Here is a 27,655-nt window from a genome sequence, read left to right as displayed (position 1 = left end):
CCCTCCGTGACCACCTAGGGGCCCCACAGACTGTAGATGTTTTAAATCAAGACCTAAAAACTCAGCTTTTTAAAAAAAAGCATTTTTGAAATACCGTGTTAGTTTTAATTTTGTTTATAAACTTCATTTTTTCACTCACTGTAGCACTTTGAGATTGCTAAAATGTAAAATGCAATATAAATAAAATGCATTATTACAAATCTATGATTATTGCGGTCGGAAACGCAAATATAGCAATTAGGTCAAGATGCTGGAAATAACGAGCTTCTGTTGTGCACGTAAAGGCAGCACAGTGAGGTCCAGTATTGAGAGCAGCACAGTGAAGAGGAGGATGAGGGAAGAGGAGGAGGCGGCGAGCGGAGGAAGAAGCATGAAGCATTCAGCCACAAATTAGCCTCAAAGACGGCGGGAGAGCATCGCAGCTTCCCTGGTTGGTTTGCGGCCGACTGGACCCTGGAAGGGAGGCAGGATGGAGAAGCACTTTCTTTGTGGGGTGGTGGAAGGTAAAAGAATCCTTCACCTGTCACATCCTCTCATTTTCCCCACTTCGCTCTCATTCCCTCTCCGCCTTCTCCATCCGTTTGACCTACATTTTGTGTGGGCATGTACTGTAGCTTCCTTGCAGCCTTGAATGTGAAGAAGGTGTTTGTTGGCTGAAGAGCGGCCATGCATGAAGGCAGCACTTCCAGTCCGCTCAGGCAAGGAAAGGCATTGCAAGCCATGAATGTGATGGAAGGAAGGGTGCTGATGTTAGGAATGCGATGATGTTTGGGATGCTGATGAGATGACACTCTCCAGCCACTTCATTAGGTACACCTGATGAGCTCCAGCCATTATTATAATAAATAATGTTTATTACTGTGGGTAAGATGGGAGTGGCAGAACACAAATGTAAAAATAGCTCCCAGTATAATGCAGGTGTACCTAATGTTGTGGCCAGCGACTGAGGAAATTGTGACAGAATGCAAAATGCTAAACAACTAACAGTAATCAATGCAAACTTTGAATTAAAAGCTGTGGGTCATTTTTCAGTTACTACTAGTAATACCCTCTCCTCTGTGGTGTGGTAATTAGTCTTGGCGGGGAGCACTCTGCAGGATGCTTACATCAAAAAGCCACACTCCCTGTCGGCCTGAACCGGAGCAGAGTAATATTAACAGTACTGTATGTCTGATGTACATCTCACACACATATTCAGACACCACAAAGGGAGGAGGGGGACACTGGAGATGCTCCCATTTCTAAAAATAGCAGACATTATGGAGCTTTGAATTATGCCTCTGACAACCACGAGATGAGAGGACAGGCTCTGGTGAACACCACAGAGGTTCTAACTTTGACTTACTTGTACCACTTTAGGGATGAATTGTGATAGCAAATAAGCTAAGGTGGTATGCTGATAGCATACGTTAAATAATATTTGTCTCTATGGCATTTATCATCATTTATTATATTTCATTTTCTTTCTCCAGGTTTTTACGGGAGACCATGGTCAATGGACCAGAGGAAAGTTCTCTTCCATTGGTAAGTGTGCCACCATTGTGTGTTTTGCTAGATTTTTCCATGCACAGTCCAGACAAACAATTGCAAGGTGCCATAGGACAGCACCCCTGAATGTATGTTTGGACACAAGCTACTGTTCTCCTCACAAACAGTGCGTAATCAAATATTTTAGCATGCAGGACTTCACTTCTTCGATGTGTTGGTGTAGCAGCAGCCCCGTATGTGGCCATTGTCGTTATTTATAGATCCACTCTTTTAAGGCGCGAGTGTTCAGTGTTGCATAACTTTGGCAGAGTGGGCATGGCTGCACAGCGTGCGTGCGTGTGTTTGTGTGTGTGAGCGGTATTGTTGTTCATGTACATACCATCTGTCCAGGAAGCAGCATCTACCTACAGCAGACGAGAAAGAAATAAGTTGATGGTGTGAACATTTTCCTCATGCACATATCCGTTTACTCCTAGTACCATGCTATTTATAATTCAGGAGGTAATTTCCGGTAAATTATCCTCGAGATCAATACAGTGCCTGACTAAGTTTGTTCGCTTTGCTAGGATGCAGAACTGGGGTTTGAACACCTACTTGTACGGCCCAAAAGATGACCTAAAACACAGGCTGCTGTGGAGAGAAGTCTATTCACCTGAGGAGGAAGGTAAGAGTGTCCCATTCATCCATGTGTTCAGTCACCAACAATCCTCTCCTCTCAGGTCAGTTGCGTACTCTGATTTCGGAGGCCCATTCAAGAGGCCTCGGGTTCGTTTACGCCCTCTCTCCTGGTCAGGACATTGTCTTCTCGTCCGCCTGTGATCTGACGCTTCTTAAACGCAAGCTGAGACAAGTAGGAAGCGCCCCACAAGTCTCACCACATTGCAGCGTCGCACGCTCTGTCTCCAGCAGCTGTGTCTTCTCCCTGCCTGCAGGTCTCTGATCTCGGCTGCCGGGCATTTGCCATCTTGTTTGATGACATCGATCACTCTTTGTGCCAGGCCGACAGCGAGGCCTTCTCTTCCTTCGCACACGCTCAGGTCACCGTAACCAATGAGATTTATCGCTTCTTGGGGGAGCCACCTGTCTTCCTTTTCTGCCCGACCGGTGTGTGCCATGGACAACCGTGTCAAACCTTTAATTGTCTATTTAGAGATGAAAACTAATAATTTACCCCCTCCCTTTTTAGAGTACTGCGCTTCTCTGTGTTCCCCCAGTGTGTTGAAGTCTCCTTACATGCAGACCATTGGCGAGGACCTGCTTCCCAACATCACAGTCATATGGACAGGTGAGGTGCTTGTTGTTCACATTGCCATCTATCCCACACTTTCATACCCCGTCTGGGTCCCACAGGGAGTAAGGTCATCTCCAGGAAACTGTCTTTGGACTGCCTGGCAGATGTGGAGTCCATACTCCAGCGTCCACCACTCATTTGGGACAACTTGCACGCCAATGACTATGACTCCAGACGCCTCTTTCTGGGTCCGTTCAAGGGACGCGAGCCTCAGCTCAGGGACCGCCTGAGGGGCCTCCTCCTCAACCCCAACTGTGAGTTTGAGGCCAACTACATCCCTCTGCACACGCTCGCAAGCTGGTACAGAGCTGGGAGTGAGGAGAGGAAAGGTGAGGACATAGTTTATTTCCCAAATGTTTGCTTGCACCGACTTCTGTTACCCTTTGGAGTCCAGGGTAGTTTTTAGCGCTTTTACGTACTTTTGTGTTTACCCCTATATGTCACCATAACAACTGCTTATCTTGCTAGTTTCCTTTATTTCAGTACATCATCACGTGTGTGACTGTACAGTTATTTTTTCATTTTGACATCGTGTATCATCATGTATGGCCCTAAAATCCTCCAGAAACCTAAAATCCCAGAAGGGAAAATTAGTATTTTTCCTTGTGTAAAAATGTCTAACAATTGTAATGAACCCTTTTTATAACTAAGAATGCACATATAAAATGTATAATTCAAAAACTCATGTTTTTTCAAAGTTAAATGAAACGAAATACAGTCAAACCTGTCTTAGCAGCCACCTGTATATAACGGCCACCTGCCTAAAGCGGCCGCTGAAAAATCCCTTCCTGTGTATAGCAGTTTGGTTTGGTTTAATTTATTTCGAACATGCATATGTCCGAAAAGGAGTAGGAAGAAGCAGAGCTTATTTAATCCTATCCCCTTTTTGTAGCCCATCAATTGCTAATACATACATGTGTGTACATACACATACAAACACGCACATACATATAGATACACTTACATCTGCACCTACACAAGTACGCACATATATACATATACAGTATACACATATACAGTATACAGGTACACAAATGCTAAAAAAAAAAAAAAATGTTTTTTTTTTTCTCCCCCCTTTTTTCCTCCTTTTCCTTTCCTTTTCCCTATCTATTTATCCTGTCCTTCCTCTCCTGTTGATATCCACATCTTCTTTGGTTTTGCACTGCTAGTGACACTGAGTTTGTATACAAGAGTTCCTTTTATTAACTATGTCAAGGTTATTGCAATTATGCTTATTGTCATAGTCATATGGTCTTTAATATGTATCCAGAACACTGATGTCTTGGACAACAAGCACACTTGCGACTCCTGGACCTTCTTTTAGTTTGATGTAGATTTTCCCGTTAGTGCTCCAAGTGTTTTGAATCTTTCCTTGCTTCCTCAGGTCTTGTGCTTTTTTGGAGATGTCAGAATTGCGTTTTGTGAGATGCTCATTCATGTAGACGTTGGTGCCTCTTAGCTTCTTTCCCTGTTTCAGCAGTGCAGTTTTGGATTCCCTGTTGGTGAACTTAATGATGACAGGTGTGGTGTTGTTCCTGCCATGGAGTGGGACGCAAGTGTCAATACTGTTGACATCGACACCCACCTCCTTGTAGGAAGTTAGCAATCTGTTGCTTTATTGTAGGAACATCTCTTGACTTGGGTGTGATTTGGAGCCCTGTGAGGACCACATCATTCATTCGTGCCATCTGATCCATCTCGTCAATGAAGTTTTTAATTTGCTCCTTGATATTCTCCTTTGCTTCTTTCTCTTCCTCAAGGGTGGTGCGAAAGTCAGCATTGTCCTTCAATAGTGCCTTGATATCATCCTGTAGAATGTTGATATCATTGCATAATGCTCTATTTTCTTCCCTGGGGTCTTTAGCATCCTTAAGATCAGTACCTGAGGCGCCTTCCATATGGTTTATAGCCTTCTTGAGAGCACTGCGCAAGGCAGCATTATCTTCCAATAATGCCCTGATATCATCCTGCAGAACCCTAACATCCTTGCAAAATGCTGTATTTTCTTTACGGTTTATCGCTTCCTGAAGAGCAGAGCGCAAGGCAGCATTGTCATTCAGCAGTACCTTAATGTCATCCTGCAGAGCCTTGATATCTTCCATAGGGTATTTAACCTCCTTAAGAGCAGTGCTCAGGTCTGCAGTTTCATCTTGCAACTTCTTGACTTCTTTTCTTAGTTTTTTGATATACTTGTTCTGTGCTCTATTTTCTTCAGACTGTATCTCTGCAGTTGAATGCAGCTTCTCAGTTGCTCGCATTATTTGTGGTAGAGTGATCTCTCTACTCTCCAAGTGACTAGCGAAGGTTTCGTTGAACTTTTTGGTAGCATTTTTCCACTCTAGGTATCCTGGAATATTTAGGTATCCTGACTCAGAGCCAGAATCATTTTCCTTTGTGTTTGACATTGTTGCTAAGCAACCTCTTTGAACTTCAGCAGTTCGCTAGTTAGCTAGACTTGCTAGCAGGTATCGATAGTTGTATCTGTACCTCTTGACTATCCAAGTTAAAGTTGGGGGATTCAGCAAGCAGCACTGATCTTGTGTTCATGAAGTGTCGTCAGGAAAGCACCAAAATAGTTAAAATTTCCAGTATCATCAACAGAGCTCCTGCCATACACGTCCTTCCCCGTCAAGGAAAAAAAAAACAAAAAAACAAAACCTGTCTAATCACCTGTCTAATTACCTGTCTAGTCACCAGTCTAATGCGGCCAGCGGCCACCCATTTTGTATCCCTTGGTCAATATCTGACCGCATATAGCGGCCAAAATACCGACTCAAGCAGAAGCTTCATGCACGAAAAAGTTTCGTTTTTTTAATCAATGAAGCCGTCGTGTGTAGACTTTAATTACTGAGTCCTAGCTCAGTCACAATCATTCACAAGATCCACACAAACTGTTCGACAGAACAAGTTGTTCGACAGAAAAAAAAGCAGTCTTCTTTGGAGCTTGTTGCAGACAGTGACACCGTTTATTTCCTGTGTGAGACAATGTGCACTGGTCAATACTGTAATGCCCCATGTTGTGGGGAAGGAGAGACTCACGTCGCCGATGCACTTTATTATATGCGCTTTATTAACAGCGGAGAACACTGCAGGACTTTACATCCACGCCAACATAAACACACTTCCCAACTCTTTCGAGATTCAAGATTCAAGATTCAAGAGTTTTATTGTCATATGCACAGTAGTAACAGGTAGTTCTGCTATGCAATGAAATTCTTGTTCTGTTCATTCTCCCAGCAGAAAGAAAGAAAGAAAAACACAAGAAAATGAATAAGTAATAAAGTAATAACAACAAATTAAGCAACAACAACAGAAGAGACATTAGCTTTTCCAAAATGGGGACTTGGAAGAGCCTTCAAAGCACCTTTCATCTTGCTGTAGACTTGGTACAGGATGCTATTTGCCCTCGTGGGAAAGCTTACATGCTGGTAACATTTGGGGAGAACAGTCCCGAGGCTCTGTGTCCACAATACGCCAAAGTCCGATCTCCCCGGCAAGCGGCAAATGTCCCCAACCAGACCGCCGAGTCCGGTAAATCCTCCATCCAGCCAGGCCTCCGCGAACACACAGCACTCCCTGATCTCACGTAGAATCCTTGCTCTCAGCTCGTCCATCCTGTCTTCGAGAGCGCGGATGCTGGCCAGCAGCAGGCTTGGCAGCGGTGGCCCAGTCGCTACAGCCTTTAGCCTAGCACGCAGGCCGCCCCTCCTGCCTCGCCTCCGCCCCGGACACTCCTGGGCATTTAGCTCACCAGGCCCGCAGGCTGCTGCGTCCTCCCGACGCAGAAAGAAGCCAGTCCGAGAGGCTGAACGAAAGGTCATGTACAAAAGTTGTCTCTATGCCGCAATGCAACGCAGCACGTTGAATGTCCAACATGAACAACGAAATAGCAAAAAAATAGAAAAAAAACGGGAGAGTGAAACAGAGACGTCTGCCACGGAGGGCGCCATTCGACACTCACAGCTAGCACTCAGCCTAGCTTGCGCCGTCACTTCCCGTCACTTTCTGATGAACTAAAGCTGTAATGACACTCTGCCGTATATATAGTAGCACAGCTTTGTTCTGTGGGTGGTGTAGAATAACAAGCCTAGTTGTTCTTTACAACTTTTATCCGCAGTCCCACAGTGCCCTCTACTGGTCAACATGTAACAGTATAATTATATGCATCTGCAAACACAACAAGCTTCTAATCACAGACAGGTTAGTATGCGCGCACAAATTCAAAATGGCCGCCAACCTGTCTATAACGGCCACCTGCCTATAGTGGCCACTTTTGCCGTTTCCCTTTAGTGGCCCCTTTAGACAGGTTTGACTGTACTTTTTATAGCAATTTTTCACCGTCAAAGTCAGGCAAGACCTCAGGCAGTTACAGTTAACTATGTACACAACAAATAATGTGTCCCATTCAAAAAAATGTTTTTGTCTACCTCAAGAAAGCTGAATATAACCTTCTTGATCATCCAGAGGCAAAAGTCAGGCCTGTGTTGGCCTTTCAAATCCATGATGTGTGTCAGTTGTGCCAGTTGGCGGTTTGATGGAACTGTTGCCTCACATTTCACCCTCTCCTGCAACCAAACCGCTGTTCATGCTTTGATTGATTGATGACTTTTTTCCAAGATAGTAAGGTGATGTCATGTTTTATTGGCCGTTGACTTTCACTTTTAAAGCAGCTGCCTTCCTGCACTGAAAGCGTTTATAAATGAGAAATAACGTGACAACACAATGACACAACCATGACAAATATTATTGATCATAAATCTGGTTTTACTTGAGCAATTGCAACTATTTAAAGACCCGTGGGCAGTTTGAAGTCTTCACTTTCAGTGTGGGTTGAAAGGTAATGTCTGTGCATCATGCTGCATCACCTATTATGATAAGCCTGCATTTACTGGATTTTTGAGGTCAAAGACTCCTCGAGTTAAAAAGGCTATATCTAATAAAGAAAAATGCTGTTCTGTAAACGGAGCATCATATTTTTTCATCCTCCAGATCAGGAGCCAGATTATTGTCCTGACAGAGCTTTGTCTGCTGCACTCCATGACTGGATGGAAGAACTCAACCAGCCTCTGCAAGCAGGTAAATAAATACTGTAGATGAACTTTTTGCATCATCTTATTCTTGTAAGACCTATCTCTTCATAAAATGACTTCTTTAAATTCTTTCTTAGGTAGGCAGAGTGCACGAACAGATCAACGCTGTTCTGTTGCGGCGTCTCGATGCAAACCCCCGGACAGATCTGACTCCACCTCCACCTTTAGAGGGACCTCTGTGGTGGATAAACTCCCCGTCTTCCCCCTCAACTCTAGCTCGCCACCTCCCTCACCTACTAAGGCCAAAGGGGAGAGGGAGGTTCATGAAGGCGAGAAGTGGAGGCAGAACCATCCAGGCCAAGCCATCCAACAAGCCCTGGGAACCAGGCAAGGAGCACCTTCAGGGGGAGGCCGTGGACATAAGGCCCGGGGTCGTGGGCTCTGTGGTGGGAAGGGCCAACTGAGTGAGTCCCAGGTGCGGCTGCTGGTTGGTCTCCATTATCTTCCTCATGAGCATGGCCCATCAGCGCAGAAACTTCTTCAGGAACTCACCTGGCTGAAAACAAACTGCCACCTTGTCAGCGCTAACAGTAAAAAAAGTTTACCACAGAAGGTACGAGAAGAATCCATTTGTGTGTGGCCTTTTAGCTTCCATGACTCAATGAGTGTGTCCGCAGGTGGACGAATGGCGGGGCAGGGCCGCCGGGTTTCTGTCTCTGTGTGAAGACATAGCGCAGCTACACTGTAGTGTGGTGGGCGGGGCCAACAGGGCAGTACTGTATGACCTTTACCCGTACGTATGGGACCTAAGGAACATGGCACTTGTGGCCAAGGCCTTTGTGTGCTGGCTGGGTGAGGAACACGCACAATGATAATAATATCAATAAGAAAATAAAACAACAATAATAATAATGCTCGCCTGTCACTCAGATGGTCGAATGTTGAATGACAGCGCCACCATGGCCTCCTGGAGGAACTGCTTCCATTGTGAGTAATCATCTTGATCTTGTCATATCAAGTTGGATCCATCAGACTTGCAGGTCATAGTTGTGTGTGGCAGGGTGCGGGAAGGCGTCTGGAGGGGATGTGCTGGGAGAGGAGGCGGAGCCATGGGCGTTTAAAGGGGGCGTGTCTGGGGAAGTGCAGGTTTGTTGTATGTTTCTTTGTCTTCTATCTGTCCATAATTTCATGTGGTTGTGTCTTCTTGTCAGATGCTTCTCCCAGTAGGCAGCAGCAGTGAGCTCTTCACGCACCCTCCTCCTCTGTTCCCCACCTCACGTCTCTACAACATCCGGCCCTACCATAGCAAGGACAAGGTAGGCTAATGATTAAGAGGCCTTTCCCAGTTCCTTTTTCCACGTGGTGTGTATTCAAACAGGTGGAGTTGTATCGGATGGTGCGTCAGCTTCACCTGAGGTCCCAGTGTGGCCCAGAGTCTAGTGCTTCTCACCCCGATGTGGTAGGAGACAGGTGTGTGTCACATGATTGGGCTCGCATGAAAGTCCATCAATGGATCTTAACACAAGGTTTTCTCCTCCTTCATTTTCAGGTGTTTGGGACCCTGCCTGGCCTTGTGCCCCGAGTACAGCTTCATCCTGGAGGATGAGCTGGGCGTGTGCGGTTGCATTTTGGGCATCTTGGATGTGCGCTCTTTTGCCAAGCGCTGTCAGGCCAGCTGGCTGCCTGCCATGAGGGACAAGTACCCACCCAAAGGGGGGCACTCCAACACACAGGTGTGTAAACGTCACAAAGGAGCAGACACAAACCTAATCAAAAATTTGACTAGTTGAAAAAAATGCAAGAATTGTTTGCAATAAAATGCAAGAATTTGCAATTTATTGCAAACAACCATTAAAGTGAAATAGGCTGTTCATCAGCTGATCAAAGTTTCAAAGCATAGCTAAAAAAAAACAAAAGCCCCTAAAATAGAAATAACATTTTCAAAAAGGACTCAGTAATGAGTAGCTGCACCATTCTTGTTCATCCTCTCACAAATTTGTTTGGGCATGCTTGATGCCATTTTTTTCACGAGGCTAGTGGGAATGTTGCTCCAGGTGGTGAAGATGGCTTCATGGAGGGCATCCACTGTCTGGAACTGATGTCCATTTTTAAACTTCCCTTGCCATCCATCCCCAAATGTTCTCCATTGTATTTAGATCAAGTAAACACACAGGATGGTCCAAAAGAGTGAGGTTATTCCTCTGAAAGAAGCCCTTTGTCAGGCGAGCATTGTGAACTGCAGCGTTGTCCTGTTGAAAAACCCAGTCATTACCACACAGACGCGAGGGCCTTCAGTCATGAGGGATGCCTTTTGCAACATCTCCAACATCTCCATATGTGATTTGACACCCCTGCACAACCACAGCTCCATTGTTCCATTGAAGGAAAAAGCACCCCAGATCATGATGGCGCCCCTTCCACTGTGCCGTGTGGAAACCATCTCAGGTGGGATCTCCTTGTCAATGTCAGTAATGTTGGAAGCCATCAGGACCCTCGGCTCCTTCGGCTCAGGGGCTGGTGACATTTTTTTGGCGTCTACCACTTGACTTTTTTATTCCAGGATCTTTTAAGAATTTGAAAATGACTTTTCAACTTTTATTACATCCAACCTCAGCAGCAATGGCATGCCATGAGCTGCCTTGCTTCTGCAGCTCAACGAAAGCTTTTTTGCCTTTGCCATCAAGAGATCATGACAGTGTGAATACAGAAAATTACATTTTTCCCAAGATTTTGGCTTTTAAAGGCTGTGGTCTTAAACTTTTGATCATCTGATGAACAGTCTAGTTCACCTTTAATGATCGTTTGCCATCATTGCTTTCTCAGAAAATGTTTTGTGTCACTCCCATTTTTTCTTTTTGCATTTTGAAGCTCTACTTAGAAACCTCCTTAAGTTCCAACAGTGCAAAATGTAAATTCTTGCATTTTTTTCAACTGGTCTTTTTTTGATCCGGAGTGCATATTGGGTTACGCAGGCGGAATAGGAAGTGAGTGGTCAGGCAAAGAGCCAAACAGTTTCTGACAGTGGAGGACTTGGCTTCATCCTCTCTGCCTACGCTGTGCGTCATAGCAAGCAGACTGTACAGTGCCTTGCTAAAGTATGTCATATACAGTGTTTATTAGGATTTTTTTAGGTCGATATTTCAGCCTTTTATTGCTTTTATAAATGGTATGGTATGGTATGGTTTATTTGTTTCAGACACGCATAACAAGTTGTATTAAGGAACATCACATGGTTACATTTGGTTAAATCCTACCCCTACCCACTTACAGTATTTCACTTGGTTACATTTTGTCATTTACATTTTGTTTTCTTTCTTTGTGAAAAGAAAGGAAGGTGTTAAAAAAAATATGAAGAAACAAATGGGAGTTGAAATAATGACACTATAAACGTTGCACAGTGTTAAGAGAAAAAAATTAATAAAACTTGAAAAATAAGGATAAAATAAGTTTAAAAAATAGAAATATTTTTTAAAGTAATAAATAGGAATAAATTAGAATAAGTGGAGACATTAAATAAAACAAGTAAATCAAAAGCATTGAGGATAAATACAGTATATCAATACTGGAGTAAAAATTTTGACTGAATCACACAATTTTTAAGTAATTTCTGTATATAATAAAACATGTTACTTAATATTGTTGAATTTGGCATCATTGTTGTGAGTTGTTATTGGGGATTGTTGTTGACTTCCTGCTGCATCGAGTTTTTGTGAGTTGTATGTTTAATTTACTTGTAGTTGAGATGATGTCCATCCCTCCATCCATCCATCTTCTTACGCTTATCCGAGATTGGGTTGCGGAGGCAGCAGCCTAAGCCCAGACTTCCCTCTTCCCAGCTACTTTGTCCAGATTCCGGGGGATACCGAGGCGTTCCCAGGCCAGTTGAGAGACAGAGTCTCTCCAACGTGTCCTGGGTCTTCGCCAAGGCCTCCGACTGGTCGGAAGTGCCCTGAACACCTCCCCAGGGAGGCTTCCGGGAGGCATCCTGACCAGATGCTCGAGACGCTGCATTTGCAGCTGTTCTACACCAAGTTTCTCCCGGATGACAGTGCTTCTTACCTTATCTCTAAGCGAGAGAACAGCCATCCTAACTCATTTCGGACGCTTGTACCCGCAATCCTGTCCTTTCGGTCACTACCCAAAAGCTCATGACCATAGGTGAACGTAGATCGACCGGTAAATTCAGAGTTTTGCCTTTCGGCTCAGCTTCGTATTCTCCACAATGGACCGATGCAGAGTCCGCATCACAGCAGATGCCGCACCAATCTGCCTGTCGACCTCGTGTTCCATTCTTCCCTCACTTGTGAACCATACCCCGAACTACTTAAACTCCTCCACTCACTCCTGCCCCGGAGAAGGCACTCCACCTTCCTCCGGGTGAGAACCATGGACTTGGAGATGCTGATTCTCATCCCAGCCGGGATGCAAACCCGTCTAGTGAGAGTTGAAGGTCACGGCTTGATGAAGCCAGCAGGACCACATCATCTACAAAAAGGAGAGACCCAATCCTGCGGCCACCAAACCGGAACCCCTCAACGCCCTGGCTGCGCCTAGAAATTCTGTCCATAAAAGTAACAAACAGAATCGTTGACAACCGGTGTCATTTTCAGTATTTGTCTAGTAATTGACACCAAGTACTTTGGCTTCTTCATGTCCTCCATTTAACTTACTTTCTTTCCGATGTCAGGGTTGGGTTTTGTCAGATGTTCATTCATGTAGACGCTTGGCCCTTTCGGCTTGCTTCTCTGCTTCAGCAATGCCAACTTGTTTTTGCTGTTGGTGAGCTTTATGAAGACGACAGGTGTGGTGGGGTCCATGTGTCAATGTTGTTGACATTTGCGTCCACCTCCTTTGATTGTACAAAGTTGGCCACCTGTTGCTCTGCTGAAGCAACATTATCATGTTCTCTTCTGTTATCAGCTGTGCTGGCATAAGGCATAATTTCTTTCAACCTCCAAGACAACTACACCTTGGGAGATGATTTATCTTCCAGCAACGACCCCAAACTAGTTCAAAGACAACATGGTAAATGTTCTAGAGTGGCCGAGTCAATCCTAGATCTCAAATCAATTGAGAATTTGTGGCTAGACTTGAAAAGAGCTGCTCACACCCGATCCCAGAGCAAACTGACAGCTTGAGCTGTTTTGTAAAAAAGAATAGGGAAAAATTGCTGCGTCCAGATGTGCCAGCCTGATTGAGACATATCCACACAGACTCAGTGCTGCGATTGCACCCAAAGGTGCCTCTATTAGATACTGACCTGAAGACGTTGAATGCTTATGCATTGATTTACATTTCTTGTCAAAAAAGCCAAATACATTGACCATGAGTTCATTTATAAAAGCAATAAAAGGCTGAAATATCACACAGGGATTAATACCTTTGCAAGGCACTGCACATGTCCTTCACTCTGCAAACATGGTTCTAGCAGGCTGGAAAACTTGCATGCCAAATGTGACTCATTACACCATTCAAATTGGCCAAAATGCGGGTTAAAGGAAAACTGCACTTATTTTGGAATTTTGCCCATCATCCACAATCCTTGTGTGAGACATGAACACACGTCTCTCTTTTCTGTATGTTTTAAAGATACAAAAACAGCTCAAAAGAGGCAGGTAATTAATGCACCTAATGGGACACACCTATTCTGCCTAGAAAACCTGCTATTAAAACACCTCCAAAAACCTCCAACAAGGTTTTATGGTTTTATGTACATGCTGTGACCATGTAGTAACAGCTACATTCATGATAACATGTAATACTCACAGTATTTTGCCTTATTTTGGTCACTTAAGCATGACCAGAACTTCCTTCCTGGGTACATTGATTTCACATAGCAACAGAGAAATGAACGCCTTTTCCAAACTCAAAAACACAGCAGCAGTGGCGGCAGCTCCAATGTGTAGCGTTACCTTTCGGTAGTGGCGTGGGGCACTAGCGACTGAGCGTGTGGTGAAGGTAGATGCTAGCATGCGCGCATTCTTAGCTGCCTCTTTTTAGGTGTTTTTATACCTTTAGAACACACAAAAAAGAGAAAAACGTGTGTTCATGCCTCACATAAGGATTGTGGTTGGTGGGCAAAATTCCAGGAAAAGTGCAGTTTTCCTTTAAGGGTTACAAAGTTAAGTTCCGTTTTTATGTAGAGTACATACTGTATGTCAAAGTTCAGCTCATTATTCGCCTTTCGTGGCAGCCTTATGTACCAACGCTTATGCTTACACATGATTGTTCCAACCCAGACGTGGGTTAACTACGGCTAGTGGGTTATTTCAGCCTTGATCAGGCCTACCAAACGTTACAAAATAATTTTTGTTAAACCTTAAACATTCCCGCTGTAGCCGGATGCTCTTCCCTGTAATATATACCGTTCATTACGGTAATCATAGGGACTGCGTCACCGCAGCTCCAGGAAGAGAGCAGAGTGGGGGTTTGTTTACAGAACAGTACAAGCCTATGTGATGGAGGGGGACAGAGAAGCAGGCTTTCTACGACAGTTCTGTAGAAAAGTGGTATTTCATCGGACATTTGGCCGTAATTTTTTTCGTGTTTTGCCATTCTATTGTTATCTTTGCGATGAGCTCATATGTTGAATGAAACTGTCACTCGAGTGTGTACCTACAGTACTTGCTTTTCCACACAGGACTTGATCAAGTTGATGGAGGAGGACCAAGGAGAATACCCGGATTCGCTCGTCTATCATTTCCCCTCTCAGCTGCGTTTGGACGCACTGCCCGAGCTGGTTGATGTCAGTGTCAGCCGCACCCTCCTCGCCGCCCTCCTGACGGCCCTCAAAGCCAACGGTGAGGATGAGTGAGTGTTATTTCCAGAAACATTCGCAATATTGTCTTACCTCGGTGGCCTCTCTCTTATGCAGGTTCGCAGGGTGTGTTCTGTGAGGTGCAGCCGACGGACCGCCAGAGGCTGGAGTTCTTGACAAAACTGGGCTTTCTGGAGATCCTCAGAGGGGAAGCCAGGAGCAGGGAAGGGGTGGTGATGGGCAGGTTGCTCTGAGCACGCACCCCACCCCCACACTCACATGCACACATTCAAACACGCACAGCAACATGTAAAGAAATTTGCACGCATGCAGTACAGTAGATACACCGAGGCACTTACAATACGTGTAAAGGAAACAGTAACTTACGTAAAACCCCTGAGAATGTGTTAGTCTTATGGTGTCTCTCAAGTTCATACCAATCTGGACTTGAATTCAAACTCTACCATAGATCTCTGCCTATTTGCGGTTTAGCATTTGCGACCCTGCATATTCGCTGACTTTTTTCCCTGCCTAAATTGTAATTGCAATTGTTTCTTAATGTGTAAAACTGAAAGCATATACAATGTCATAAATTGACATTTAATGGGTGTGTCTATTATTTGTGGTTTTTCACCATTTATGAGAGGTCTTGGATGGTAACCAGAGAATATCGGAGATCTACCGTACAACATATCCAGGTAAAGGTGTACATCCTGAACATCTGAACTTGACTTCTCCTCACTCCACAACAATAGGATGTTGTTTGCTAGCTCTTGGAGTGTTTGCTTAGTATAGATGAATTTTTACATGCATGAAGAACTAAACATTGTGTCGCTATTCATGGGAAAAGAAAACCCAAAAATCACATAACGCTGTTAGAGCCATCATGGTTAAGTCACACACTCCAAATGCTTGTGCATGTGCATTAAAACCTACACCTACCTAATGTTTGCATCGGGTTTAAGTGAGTAAACCTTCATTTGACATCATTCAATCACAGGTGATAAGAAAAGAGAGATGCCATTCTGCCTTTCTTCGGAAGTAAGTTCCCAAATAGGCAAGCAAACTAACACACACACACACACACACAGAAATACACAAGAAGCACAACACACATCACACGTCAACTGAAAGTACACACTAAGAATGTTCATTTCTTGTAACACATGCAGGAGAAAAGCAGTTGTGTGAGTATTTTGTATTTATACCTTGCTTTTGCTTCTTTTCTACAATTGTGCTCAATCAATCAATCAACCAACCAATCAATCAATTACACACGAAAAGGCACTTTTGTATGTTTCTTATGACCAAACTCATCACATATCAGCACTGTCTGTGATAAAAGAGAAACAATGTGGAATAAAAAAAAAAGAAGAGAAATAACTAGAACAGTCATTTAAAATATGTCTACATGGGGAATAATGGCGGTAAATACTGTATTCTGACAAATAATCAATAAAGGCAACTTGGACCACTGTGAAAAAAAATAATAGTTAACAGTGTCTGTTTTTCTCACTGAGTTTACACACGTGCAGTGAACACATGTCATTTCAACAATGTTTTCACTGACTGACTAATAAAATGTAACCAAAATAACCTGGCAGTGTCCTTGTGTATTATTAATACTGTATATGTATGATTGCATTCTCTTCAGACTTTAAAGCAGAAACACACAAAGGGTTTGAGTATTTCTACACCAGCAGCAACATTTACACATTAATCTATTCTATGGGTTTATTGCCGTATAGTGTCAATAACTTGGGATGCACTGCTATCTTGTGGATGGAGTTATAAACTGCAACGAGTGTTCTAGGTCGAAAATGAATGAACAGATGCACGGCCGCCTCGTGGGCAAGATGAGAAACCGCAATGTGTATGCTCATTTAGAATCAGAGCGCTTGTGTTGATAAAATAAAATAATTAGTCTGTAATTACACGTCAGTGCTGTCTCCTTCCGCAGTGCTGCCGGCTTCCCATCGGCTGCGGGAGCGCAGGTTCTGCTCGGGGGCCCGAACCCGAGCCAGGGGGAGGCGGTGTGCAGCTAGACTGCCTGTCAGCAGCAGCATCAGTGTGGTCGTCAGTGTGGCTGCCCAGCTGCATGCTGGGAGACCCACCTAGGGAGCGTATATGTATTTTGTATATGTATTTTCAACTAGTTTGAAGCGGAATGACCAATATTACATGAAATGTACTTACAGCTCCCAGAAGATTGCTCAACGCTATGTCAGAATAAGCCGAGAGGAAAGCTGAGGAAGACACATGACAAAAGCTACTTTTAACCTTTACATTGTGCATGCATGTGCATACCGACAGGGCCAAAGGCACAGCAATGTCCAAATGCTCCAAACACAGAAATGATCCATACACATGCAAAATAAAGCTCTGGAAAACGCTGCAAATTACTGAAATCACATAAACGCTACAGGATGATAAACAAATGCAAAACAAAAATGTTCTTTATCGTCATCGTTGGTGCTGTTGGACGTTGCTGCATGTTTGCCCCCGTCGGCCACCGTACATGCATGTGTGTTACCACTAGCGATGGCCAACAGGTGAGTCCTCCAGCTGAAAGTGAAGAAAAGTCCTCCAACAGCTATGCAACCCAGAGCTCCATTGAAACCTGAGAGGCCCCGGTAGAGGCACTCATGGCGAACAGCCACGGATAAACCTACACACACACACACACACACACACACACACACACACACACACGCACACACACACACACACACACACAGAATTACATGTAAATAATAATCAGTCATAAATCAAATACTATGAATGGCACACAATCTAGTTAATACACTCAAATCAATACTAAAGGGTTCCAACGGGTGGCCACAAACACAAAGGGCATTTTTACGTTTTTTATTTGGTAAAAAAGGATTACAAAACATTTATACATTATATAAGGTTGGTGTCACCATTGTGTTGTGGGTGACAGAGCGTAATATTCTTATTGTTATTAGTATCAGCATTTCAACTTTTTCTGCTTACATTATGCAATTTTTTTACCCCTGCATTTTATTTTTGGAATTTGCCGTTGGCCACTAAAAAATGAGCCGCAAATGGCCCACTATTCACACTTGGACACCGTTGCACTACACCACTGAATTAACATGTAACCCAATTACAGAATACCACATGAGCCAGTCCATGATTTTATTTTTCTGTTGTTGTTGACTGGAAAGGACGTTCATGGCAAGAGCTCCGCTGTCGCTACTATTTTGGCACTTTTCTGACCACAAGTTGGAATCACAAGATCGGAACAGCTTGCTGACACCTTGGATTCCTTGAAATACACAAATTAGTGCCGATGGGGCCGCATAGTGGCCTAGTGGCCACACAGTCAGGAGATGGGGAAGATCTGGGTTTGAATCTCAGTTGGGCATCTCTGTGCGGAGTTTGCATGTTCTCTGCGTGCGTGGGTTTTCTCCGCGTACTCCAGTTTCCTACCGTATTCCCAAAACATTAGGTTAAGTGGCGACTCTAAATTGTCCATAGGTATGAATGTGAGTGTGAATGGTTGTTTGTCTATATGTGCCCTGGCGACCGGTCCAGGGTGTACCCAGCCTCTTGCCCGAAGTCAGCTGGGATAGGCTCCACCGTACCCGCGACCCAAGTGGGGATAAGCGGCATAGAAGATGAAGGGATGGACAAGTGCCGACAGCCGCTAGCAAGTGAAGCTAACCTGCTAACTGCTATGATCTAAGACATATCACGTGGAAATGGCATAACATTATAACATCGCACATTGCAAATCATAAACACTACAATCAAGAGAATGTAAATGTCTCTCCTTGATTACTTCGCGGACAACCTTCTTGACGTGTTTTGCAATCAAGCAAACCCACTTGCCGTAGTTTGTTCATGTCTGGATTCAAGTTTGTCCTATTACTTTTGTCCTCATGTTGTACTTCCAAAGCCTGTTATGACTGAAATATGGAGAAGCAGGTCAGCGTCTGCCCCCTGTGTGTTGCACCGAACATGCACTGTTGATACAACTGCATCACAGTGAAGCCCAAGAGCACCTTTGACCTTTGAAGTGCAGCTGCAAAGAGATTTCAAAATGGAGTGCAAAAAACCTTTCCTCATCGAAATGTACTAGGGTGTTAGCATTTTCAATCAATTGGACATTTTGCCTAACCAGGTCAGTTACCAAATATGGTTCCTAGCCTGTTAAAGCTAAGGTAGGCCGGCCCTGCCTCATCTGTTTTCTCTCTGCCCTATTCCTTATCATTCTGCTCCACCTACCTCACTGCTATGTGCCCTTCCCTGCTTGCTTCCTCACCCACTCTGCTTCCCCACAGGATCATTAAAGATTAATGAGGAACTGTGATTGATGCTGAAGTGATACTTTCTAATTTCCATTATTCGTTGCACCTGGAATAATGATGATATGCTGAAGGCAGGTTGTTGTTGCTGGATGAATGCAGCATTCAGTTGATTCTACTTTAAACTCCACCGCATTCTTCTTCAGTCTCTTTGCTTAATGCTGTTTTAATTGCAGCACCATGACTGTGTGTGTGTGCGCGTAAACTCCCACATGCATGACTCATAGCTGCACAACAGTGTCTTAGTAAAACTGCAAGTATAAAAAACTTCCATCAACTTTTACTCTCTGCTCTTAATGAATAGAATTGCAGTGAGACACATTAAAACCAAAAAAGAGGCAATCACAGGCTGGCACGACTATTATCGTCACCTCGGCTAATTGCTTGGAGTTTTCTGAGCCGCCTGTGGGCGACAGCGGCTTCTTTTCCGTTTTACAGTTTGGGCTCTTATACGTGCTGCCGACATTCAGTTAGGGTCGCCTGAGAGGGTTTAAAATCTGTAGTCATGTGACCTGGTGCAATGTGAACGTATATTCTATATTAAGGCCCTGTCACACGTTGACGATTTAGCCAGCGCATGCCCGACGTGATCATTTTGATGCATACGTTGAACTGTCGACGTTTTTTTCAATTTTGGGCGTATACATAGCGTATTCATAACGAGTTCGACGTATACATGACGTATTAGTAACTTATATAGAACGTTTCTATAACTTATAGACAACTTATACCAGCAAATGCGTAGCGTGTTGCCGGCGTTCACAACTTACGCCCAACGCCAGTCTAACTTATGCAAACCGCACAGCAGCGTATGGCCGACGATCACGTGCCGTAGCCTATAAAAAGGCTGCCACTTGATGACTCAAATCATAACCTCACTAGACATCGCAGTGTCAACATCACCATCATGCCGAAGAAAATGTGGAAGACCGCTGCCAAGAAGTATCAGGGCAGTCACGGAGGCCGAGGTCGAGGATGTGGACGTAAGCCTCCCCTTCCCACTCTCACTCTGATGGAGATGACGCAGGTTCTAACGCCTCTCAGGCATCGTCAATGCTGTCGGAAGCTGCTTCCCAGTGGCCTCCAGCTCCTCTCAGCCAACCCTTGCCAAGAAGAGAGCCAAGAAGACACAGTTTTGTCTCAAGGTATGTTGACGTATTACGACTTGTGCGTAACTTACAAATAACGTGTGTGAACGGGCGTCAACGATCGCATAACTTATTGCCCGCGTATGCGGGACGTATAATTCATATGTTGACATACGTCAAAAAGTTTTGTGCATGCACAAAATTTTTGGACGACTTGGACGTACTCTGACGTATGCCGGCGTGCTTCAGCGTGCTCTTAACTTATACAAAACTTACCCATAACTTATTTGATGTATGCCAGCGTATTGGCCACATTTTTCATACGTTGGCGTACGCTGGCTAAATCGTCAAGGTGTGACATGGCCTTTATGTCACGCAGGCACATCTCACAAAGGAATACATGGTTCCCCTAGACCAGTGTTTCCCATCCTTTATTGAGCCTCATTAGAAAAATCTCAAAAATGTTGCATGATGGACACAGAGGTTAATTATGTACCATCGCAGGGGTGTCAAACTCACTAAAGCAGGTGATTTTAATGATCAACCCCTCATTCAATTTGAAGGAAGGAGCTCATCAATTAAATCACCTGCTGAAGGGAAAACCTGAGTTTGGCCCCTCCATGGCACGGGTTTGACACATGACGTGATCAAGTGGAAGATCATTTATCTGCCGGTCGCTATACATCGCTGGGATACATCGATGAACAAAAACACAATATTTGTAGGAATCATATAATCATTTTCTAACCAATTAAGTGCAAGCCTGATGATCTGCCACTGCATGGTGGTTAGGAATCAATGATTTAGGTGTGTAACTGTGCTTTACGGCCATCAGCTAACATTATATCAAGTTGGTTCCGAGCCCAATAAGTACAGGTGGGCGGATTGATCCAAATATCGATATTATCAATACCAGGGTAGTATCGGTATTGGATCAATGGTAGCGTGATGCCATCGATATTTTGCAGTTCTGTGCTTTTTGTTCAAATATATTGTATATATTGCAACATTGTTATACTGTTTACAAACTTGGGGAAGTCTCACAGCTTTGGGAACAAAAATCCAAAGGATTTGAATGAGAGTCAACAGTAGCTGTTGCTTCTGTTTACTTATTTTGCAATATGGACATTATTTTGCTCACACAATTGTATTTAGTAAAACAAAATAATTGTATTATTTTGTTGATATTGTTACATTGTGTTCTGTTGTTGTGTTAAATATTGTTCAATCGTTCACAAATCAACAAATTGTTGGTCAGCAATCAACAAAATGATCAACAAATTAAAGGCAAAAATCACAAAATCTTTCAATGGTCTTGGAAAACGTCCAAGTAAAAAGTATTGGTATGATCAATACCAATGACGGGATGTGCAGTTGGTACCTGGGCCTTCAGTGGGCCGGCCAGAATTTTTTCGCCATACACCGTGAAAGCCAGTATAAAAACAAAACAATAATGATAGTAATGATAGATAGTATCTGCCACAGTGGGGCATCGAACAAGGTTCACCAGTGCAGAGCAACAGAGTCGTTCAGGGAGAGGAACTCCAAAACATCCAGCAAGATAGTGGCGACCGAAGACCATAAGACAACAGTCAATCGACAATAATATAAGTCCCCTTATTTTCGGATACATATAGTCACTAATACGCCTGACTCACAGTACTGCTAGTAACTTCGAGTCAGTGACTAATTTCCACTGGTGATCGGTGGTAAAGCTGGCACTCAGCAAAATGTGACGAGCATAAATAGAACGGCTCAGTGATTAAAATCTTCAGACAACTTAAAACATCTAAAGTACAACATCATCTGAAGCAGTTCACAATCAATATTTATCTAATAACGGGACAAAAATATAAAACCTTTTAAGTCAAATACATCTACTCACCAGAGATGTACATTTCTTGCTCCTCAGCCAGCAATTGGGGTCATAACTTATCTTGTTGAACAGTTTTGCTCTGATCAATCAATCACGACTAGGGGCCTGCAAGCTGACCCTAAGAGGCGAATTGAAAGTCTGATTGGCTAAGAAAACCCAGCCCCATTGCTAATAGTGTGTATATGACAGGGATCAGCACCACTTGGTGCGATACTGGGTAGTGGCGATACTGGCAATGCTGGCCTTGTATTTACTTGGTGTCGGATCAATACCAAAATTTGTAGTATCGCCCACCACACTGATAAGTCGACTAGAGTTGACTTAACTCGACTTGAGAGTTTGAAACTCACCGGCCACTGTTCCAACTGCTGAGCCGAGCAGAGCGTGGATGGCCTGCAGGGGGGAGTAAAGGCAGAGTGCGCCCAGGATGAGCAGCGAGGGCCCCAGGGCACCACAGGCGAAGATCTGGCCCACGCCAAGAGGGATGCCTTGCAACACCTGCGCAGGAGAGAGGACGTACCGGGATATTTACATCATAGGTCTATTTCCCGATGGCAGCCAGCCTCAGTGTGTGAGGACTGCATGGTTGCCATGGTGACAGCTCTTTGCTCACATGGCTGCCGAAGGCACAGTCAGAGTTAATACGCTGCTGTTGCGCAGGCATTCTGGGCAGAGTGTGAGATGAAAACATCAAATATAAATAGCATCCACGTCATCACCGCCTATGGTGGGACGAGCGCAGCGGCAGCGGACTACCAGGAAATGTAAATGGGAGAGGGAGAGATGGGGGACCTGGGAATAGCTCTCACATCGCGGGGCATATCAGAGGAAGTGTTGAGAAGAGGAGGGTGAAGTGACGGAGAAGGATGAGGAAACATTGCACTGCAGTGAGATGAATAGAGGACATAAATATGAGACGGGACATAAAAGGGATTTAGATGCTTCAAATCTCTATGAAGGGAATTCTAGCAAGTGACAAAAAGCAATGCTAAACAGAAAAGAGGCAGACAGCAAGAACAAAGAATGTGAAGGAACATCCTGTGCTATGGGAGTGTCATTCTGGACTCTTTTTAGGACAACAAACAATGTGTGTGCGTGTGTGTGAACTTTTAAAAAGTATTTTCAACAACAATTTATCTCATGGAGAAAAGCACTAATGAGTTTCCACCATTGGAGTTGTTAATTAAAGTGACAAATGGAGCTCCATTGCTAAGCGTGAGTCATAGCAGTCTGGATACATGTTCTTCTACCAGCTGGAGACTGCTAATTCTTGTGCAAAAGTAACATTTCAATAACGTTCTGGCAGCAACATGTGTCAAATAACAATTACTATTACCTCGGACGCGCTGAGCCCGGTGATGTTGGGCACCGCCGAGCTGGGCGGTATCGCCACGTGGTGCGGAAAGTAGGGGTTATCGGGGCCGGTGCACAGGAAGTAGAGGATGATGACCGCGTTGAAGGGAAAGACTGCAACTGGCAAGTCCCAGCGGTCCAACACAGGCGAGAAACCACTGAAGAGGAAGACACTAGATAGCGGGAGGGGGTGTGATAAAAAAGTTGAAGATAAAGATGTGTAATAGTAAAGCTAATACAGTTTGTCGACAGATTTTACACTAATATAAATAAAGAAGTAGGAGGAATGAAGCGTGAATAGTCAGTACAGGAGTAAAATTAATTTTAGATGATACATCATGCCTTTCCTTCACACTACACAGGCGTGCAGCAAAAAGCCCAACATGTCTGCTGTGTCAAATGCTTTGCCTAGCTGTCACTCAACAGCAAGCTAGCTAGAGTTAGGTGCATAGCTTCTGGTCTTCGGACGCCAAATGTGACTTTTTACCAAAGTGACATTTTGTTTTCAAAACAAAGGCGCAATGTGGAGAGTTCAGAGCTCGTTTTTGTAGTTTTGGAAAACTACAAGTGGATATCACGTTCATGGGGTACGTACTAACTTTGTGTCACTGAACAACTCTTCTGTTGTCATTGTACTAATTATGTCTTGCCCTCGAAACTCTATTTGAGTGTCATTATTTAATGAACATAAACACATAGTGCGTCCAGCCGTATGATGATGATACTATCAAAGGGGTCTCCATCTCGCCGGCTGATTTTGAGAAGCTCACCAAAGAATGTTTGCTTAATCACTTCGTAGTTTCTAATGGTAACTGTTGAGTTCAGACTTTACGCCTTTATATAATGACAAACTAAGCACAAAATAGCATAAAGACCATGGCCACACTGTTTGAGCGGAGGTCTGCTTGGTAGATAAAGTAGTGTATAATTTAAATGTTGCCAGTCATAAATAAAACACACATTTCTAGTAGTGATGAAAGTTGGAGACCCCTGGAACCTGGGCACTGAATTTATACTGTTTTAAGTTAAGTATGACAGATTTACAGTAATAAAGATATTTATTTGGTTTGGTTTGGTTTGGTTTGGTTTAGTTTATTTGAACATGAAGGTTACAATGGAATACATCTCGTGAATCATTTTTTGACAGTTCCACATGTCCAAAAGGAGTAGGAAGAAGCAAAGCTTATTTAATCCTACCCCCCATCCATTCTACATCTAGTACAGTACATGTAGTTCACTTCCTGGATTCCATGTCATGTTTTCAGTGATAGTCAGGATAACACATAATAGATAACGGTGAGATAACCGTCCCCCCAAAAAAAGAGAGAACATTCATAATAATGATAATATGATGACAATACTAAATAAATAAATAAATAAATAAGAACAAAGCTTTTTTTTTTTTTTTTTTTTAAACACAACAAAGAAAATTATTAAAAAAAATAAATAAATAAATAGAAATAAATAAATAACAAATAAAATTTAATTAAATAAATAAAAAATAAAATAAAATAAAATAAAATAGAAAATAAAAAAATAAATAAATAAAATAAAATAACAAACCTGACAGAACAATCAGGACTCTTCTGCCTTGTATTTGGCAAACATCAACTGCTTGTATTGTTTTTTGAATTTGCTCATCTCTGTACATTGTTTGAGTTCTTTACTCAATCCGTTCCATAATTTAATTCCACACACGGAAATGCTATGGGTTTTCAGCGTTGTTCTCGCATATAAATGTTTTAGGTTTAATTTTCCTCTAAGATCATATTTCTCCTCTCTGATTGAGAAATACTTGATTAGATTTTTGGGTAACGAGTTATTATTAACTTTATACATTATTCTAGCGGTTTGAAAGTGTACTAAATCTGCGAATTTTAATATCTGTGATTTTAAAAATAAAGGGTTTGTATGTTCTCTATACTTGGCATTTGTATTATTTTATTCTGTTCATTTTCTTGAACTAAAAGAAATAAATTATTGAACAATTTATTTCCCATGTATTCGTATTACTCCGAAATATGCATAAAATGTAATTCAAAAGTTTATTTTTTAATACTTACAGTTTTCAATTTATTAATGATAGCGCCCATTGTCCATTGCGCCCCTGGCCAATAGCAACCATCATTAATAAATTGGAACTGTACAGTTGATCCATGTGATCAGTATCGGTATCGGATGATTTCACTGATGGATGATCGGTATCTGAACCGGCAGCATAAAACCCTGATCAGAGCATCATTGTTCATATATAACATTGTATATACAGTATATTATACAAAACAATAGTTCTCTTAGTATATCTATTAGTATGATGCAGTGTAATAGAAGAACACTGCTGAATGAATACCACTTTGAGTAGCACGTGTACCTAATATTGTGTCTCACCTGGTAGTAGAGCCCAAACAAACTGGCAGCAGCAGCCACCAGTACCAGTCTCCAGCAGCGTTAAACACTCCCATTAGCAGAGACACCAGCATGCCATTAAAGCCATATAGGCCTCCACATACCTCTGCACTGTGCACACACAGAAAAGGACACTGAATGACCTAACCTGCACGTGTGTGTGCACGGCGGTGGCTCCATGGTTCAAGACAACCTGTCCTGTCCTAAGATGACCGCTGTCAGCGTGGAGATCATCACGCCCACAGTTCCCAGCAGGCCTTGCCAGGGGGAGGCCCAGTAGAGCGCGACCAGCATGAGAGCACCACTCAGCGGGTTGTTGGCTAGAATCACCCGGGAGACCCCTCTGCAGGCCCACACGGCCAGCTGCAGAATGAACCACTTGTCTGGGGAAAATGTGGCACACACGTGATTGCACTTGAATTTCTATGACCTGCATATCAAAAAGCATCTTAGATGTCAGACACATAAAGTACACCTAATGCAAGACCTGCATTTACATTGGGGAGAGCGGGGGTGGGGGCGGATCAATCCCAAAATCAATAGTATCGATGCTAAGAGTAGTATCGGTATCTACTAGCTAATAAGTTCCAGTATTTTGTAACATTGTTAGACTGTCTTATGTTGTTGTATTTATACTGTATAATTGGTAAGCTGTCCATAAAAAAGATTTTTTGGGGGGTTTGGCTCAAATATTCTGATTTTTTATTGTGATTCATGATCATGATTTTTTTTTTTTTTCATGATCAACAACTTAAATACAAAAAACACAAAATAATTCAATGATCTTGAAAAATGTATTGGCACCACCGGCCCTGTATTTATTTGGTGTCAAACGGATAAGAAAAGTTGCAGTGTTGCAAATTTGCCCATTTACGCAAGACAACAATTAGGTTAACGTCAATCAGTTATTGATTTTGGTGAGCCTGTCAGCTGCACAAGAATGCACCAGCATAATAAACACAAATGATAGATTGCGCTGGTGTGCTTAAAGTAATACAGCACAGAACAGTTTTCCTACCTTGCATGCACTTATCCAGATGCCCCATGTCACCAGTCACCATTATCAAACTGTTCATCAAACACTGAACGGTGCTAGTTGGCTTCCTGCTGGCGTCCTGCGCCCCAGCTTTAGTGTCCATCCACATGGCTGCAGCCTCCGTCCTTAATGTACTCCGGTAATGCTTTGAAAGGATATTTTTGCTGCTCTCGTTGCTTCTTTCAACCTCTTTCTAAGTTCACCCCCCCTTCTCGGTCCCAGGGGTTGACTTATAAAGCAGTAAGTTGGGTAAGGCATTCACTCCACCGAAAACATGGCAGAGAGGAGCAAAGTTCAAGCCCATGAGGAGAAAGACGAGGCTCTGTGTGTCACTATCACCCGTCTTCACACATAGTTGATTTTGGCTACTCATCCACCTTCTTTATGGCGGCATCTGCACCAATGTTTGTCTATTTGCTTCATTTGCAAAGCCATTAGCGGCCACCGTGTTATCACAAGTTGATTCAAAAGGTGTAATATGTAAGCTTTCCCTGCTGCTGCTGACTCATCCTGGACGGCAAAAAAAACACACACACACATTAGGCATACCTGCACAATCTAATGACATTAAAGGGTTGTGTATCACAAATTCTGCCTTCACACAATATTAGAAAGAGCTGTCAACATTATGCATGACAACAAGCTTCGAATGCTTCAAAGCTTGCAGCGCAGATGCATTCTGGAGGACTATTCATCATCTAAAGGCTGAAGGTCACATAAGTGCAACACACATATACACACACAATTGCTGGGTTGCAACTACGTGAACTAAAGGCAGTGTTTCTCACTTACGGGTTTGAAATGTTGGACAAACATTTCAACGTGGCCATCGTTCAGTTACCACAGGCTGCACACTTGAACTTAAAGTGCTCATGACACCAAAACACATGTTATCCTTGTTATTTCCACCATAACAAATAACATTGAAAGACGTATTTCCTATGTTAGATGTGTGTTCGAGTATTGGAGTATTTACTTTTTTTTTTTTTTTGGCAC

General features: G+C 43.3%; 2 protein-coding genes across 2 annotated transcripts; one reads left to right on the top strand and one right to left on the bottom strand.

Moving 5' to 3' along the window:
• Positions 1-300: 300 nt before the first annotated feature.
• si:dkey-183c6.8 (protein O-GlcNAcase) lies at positions 301-16,162 on the top strand. Its single transcript, XM_054753648.1, has 17 exons — positions 301-503; positions 1,473-1,524; positions 2,055-2,152; positions 2,208-2,338; positions 2,421-2,592; positions 2,675-2,773; positions 2,839-3,108; positions 7,769-7,855; positions 7,947-8,422; positions 8,487-8,661; positions 8,740-8,796; positions 8,870-8,955; positions 9,021-9,125; positions 9,188-9,279; positions 9,359-9,542; positions 14,450-14,609; positions 14,684-16,162. Exons 1-17 carry the CDS (start codon positions 470-472, stop codon positions 14,818-14,820), a joined length of 2,415 nt encoding a protein of 804 aa, XP_054609623.1. The 5' UTR covers positions 301-469; the 3' UTR covers positions 14,821-16,162.
• A 335-nt stretch (positions 16,163-16,497) lies between these two features.
• Positions 16,498-26,779, bottom strand: si:dkey-183c6.7 (urea transporter 1). Its single transcript, XM_054800648.1, has 8 exons — positions 26,642-26,779; positions 25,817-26,006; positions 25,606-25,734; positions 23,201-23,390; positions 22,215-22,362; positions 17,100-17,234; positions 16,763-16,812; positions 16,498-16,680 (listed from the first exon to the last, which is right to left on the bottom strand). The coding sequence occupies exons 1-8, from the start codon at positions 26,766-26,768 to the stop codon at positions 16,498-16,500; spliced, it is 1,152 nt and encodes a 383-aa protein (XP_054656623.1). The 5' UTR covers positions 26,769-26,779.
• Positions 26,780-27,655: the final 876 nt, after the last annotated feature.

This window comes from Dunckerocampus dactyliophorus, chromosome 15 (assembly GCF_027744805.1).
Source record: "Dunckerocampus dactyliophorus isolate RoL2022-P2 chromosome 15, RoL_Ddac_1.1, whole genome shotgun sequence".
Classification (NCBI taxonomy): Eukaryota; Metazoa; Chordata; class Actinopteri; order Syngnathiformes; family Syngnathidae; genus Dunckerocampus; species Dunckerocampus dactyliophorus.
The sequence above is the reverse complement of the archived record's forward strand: the minus strand, read 5'-3'. Positions and strand labels throughout refer to the sequence as shown.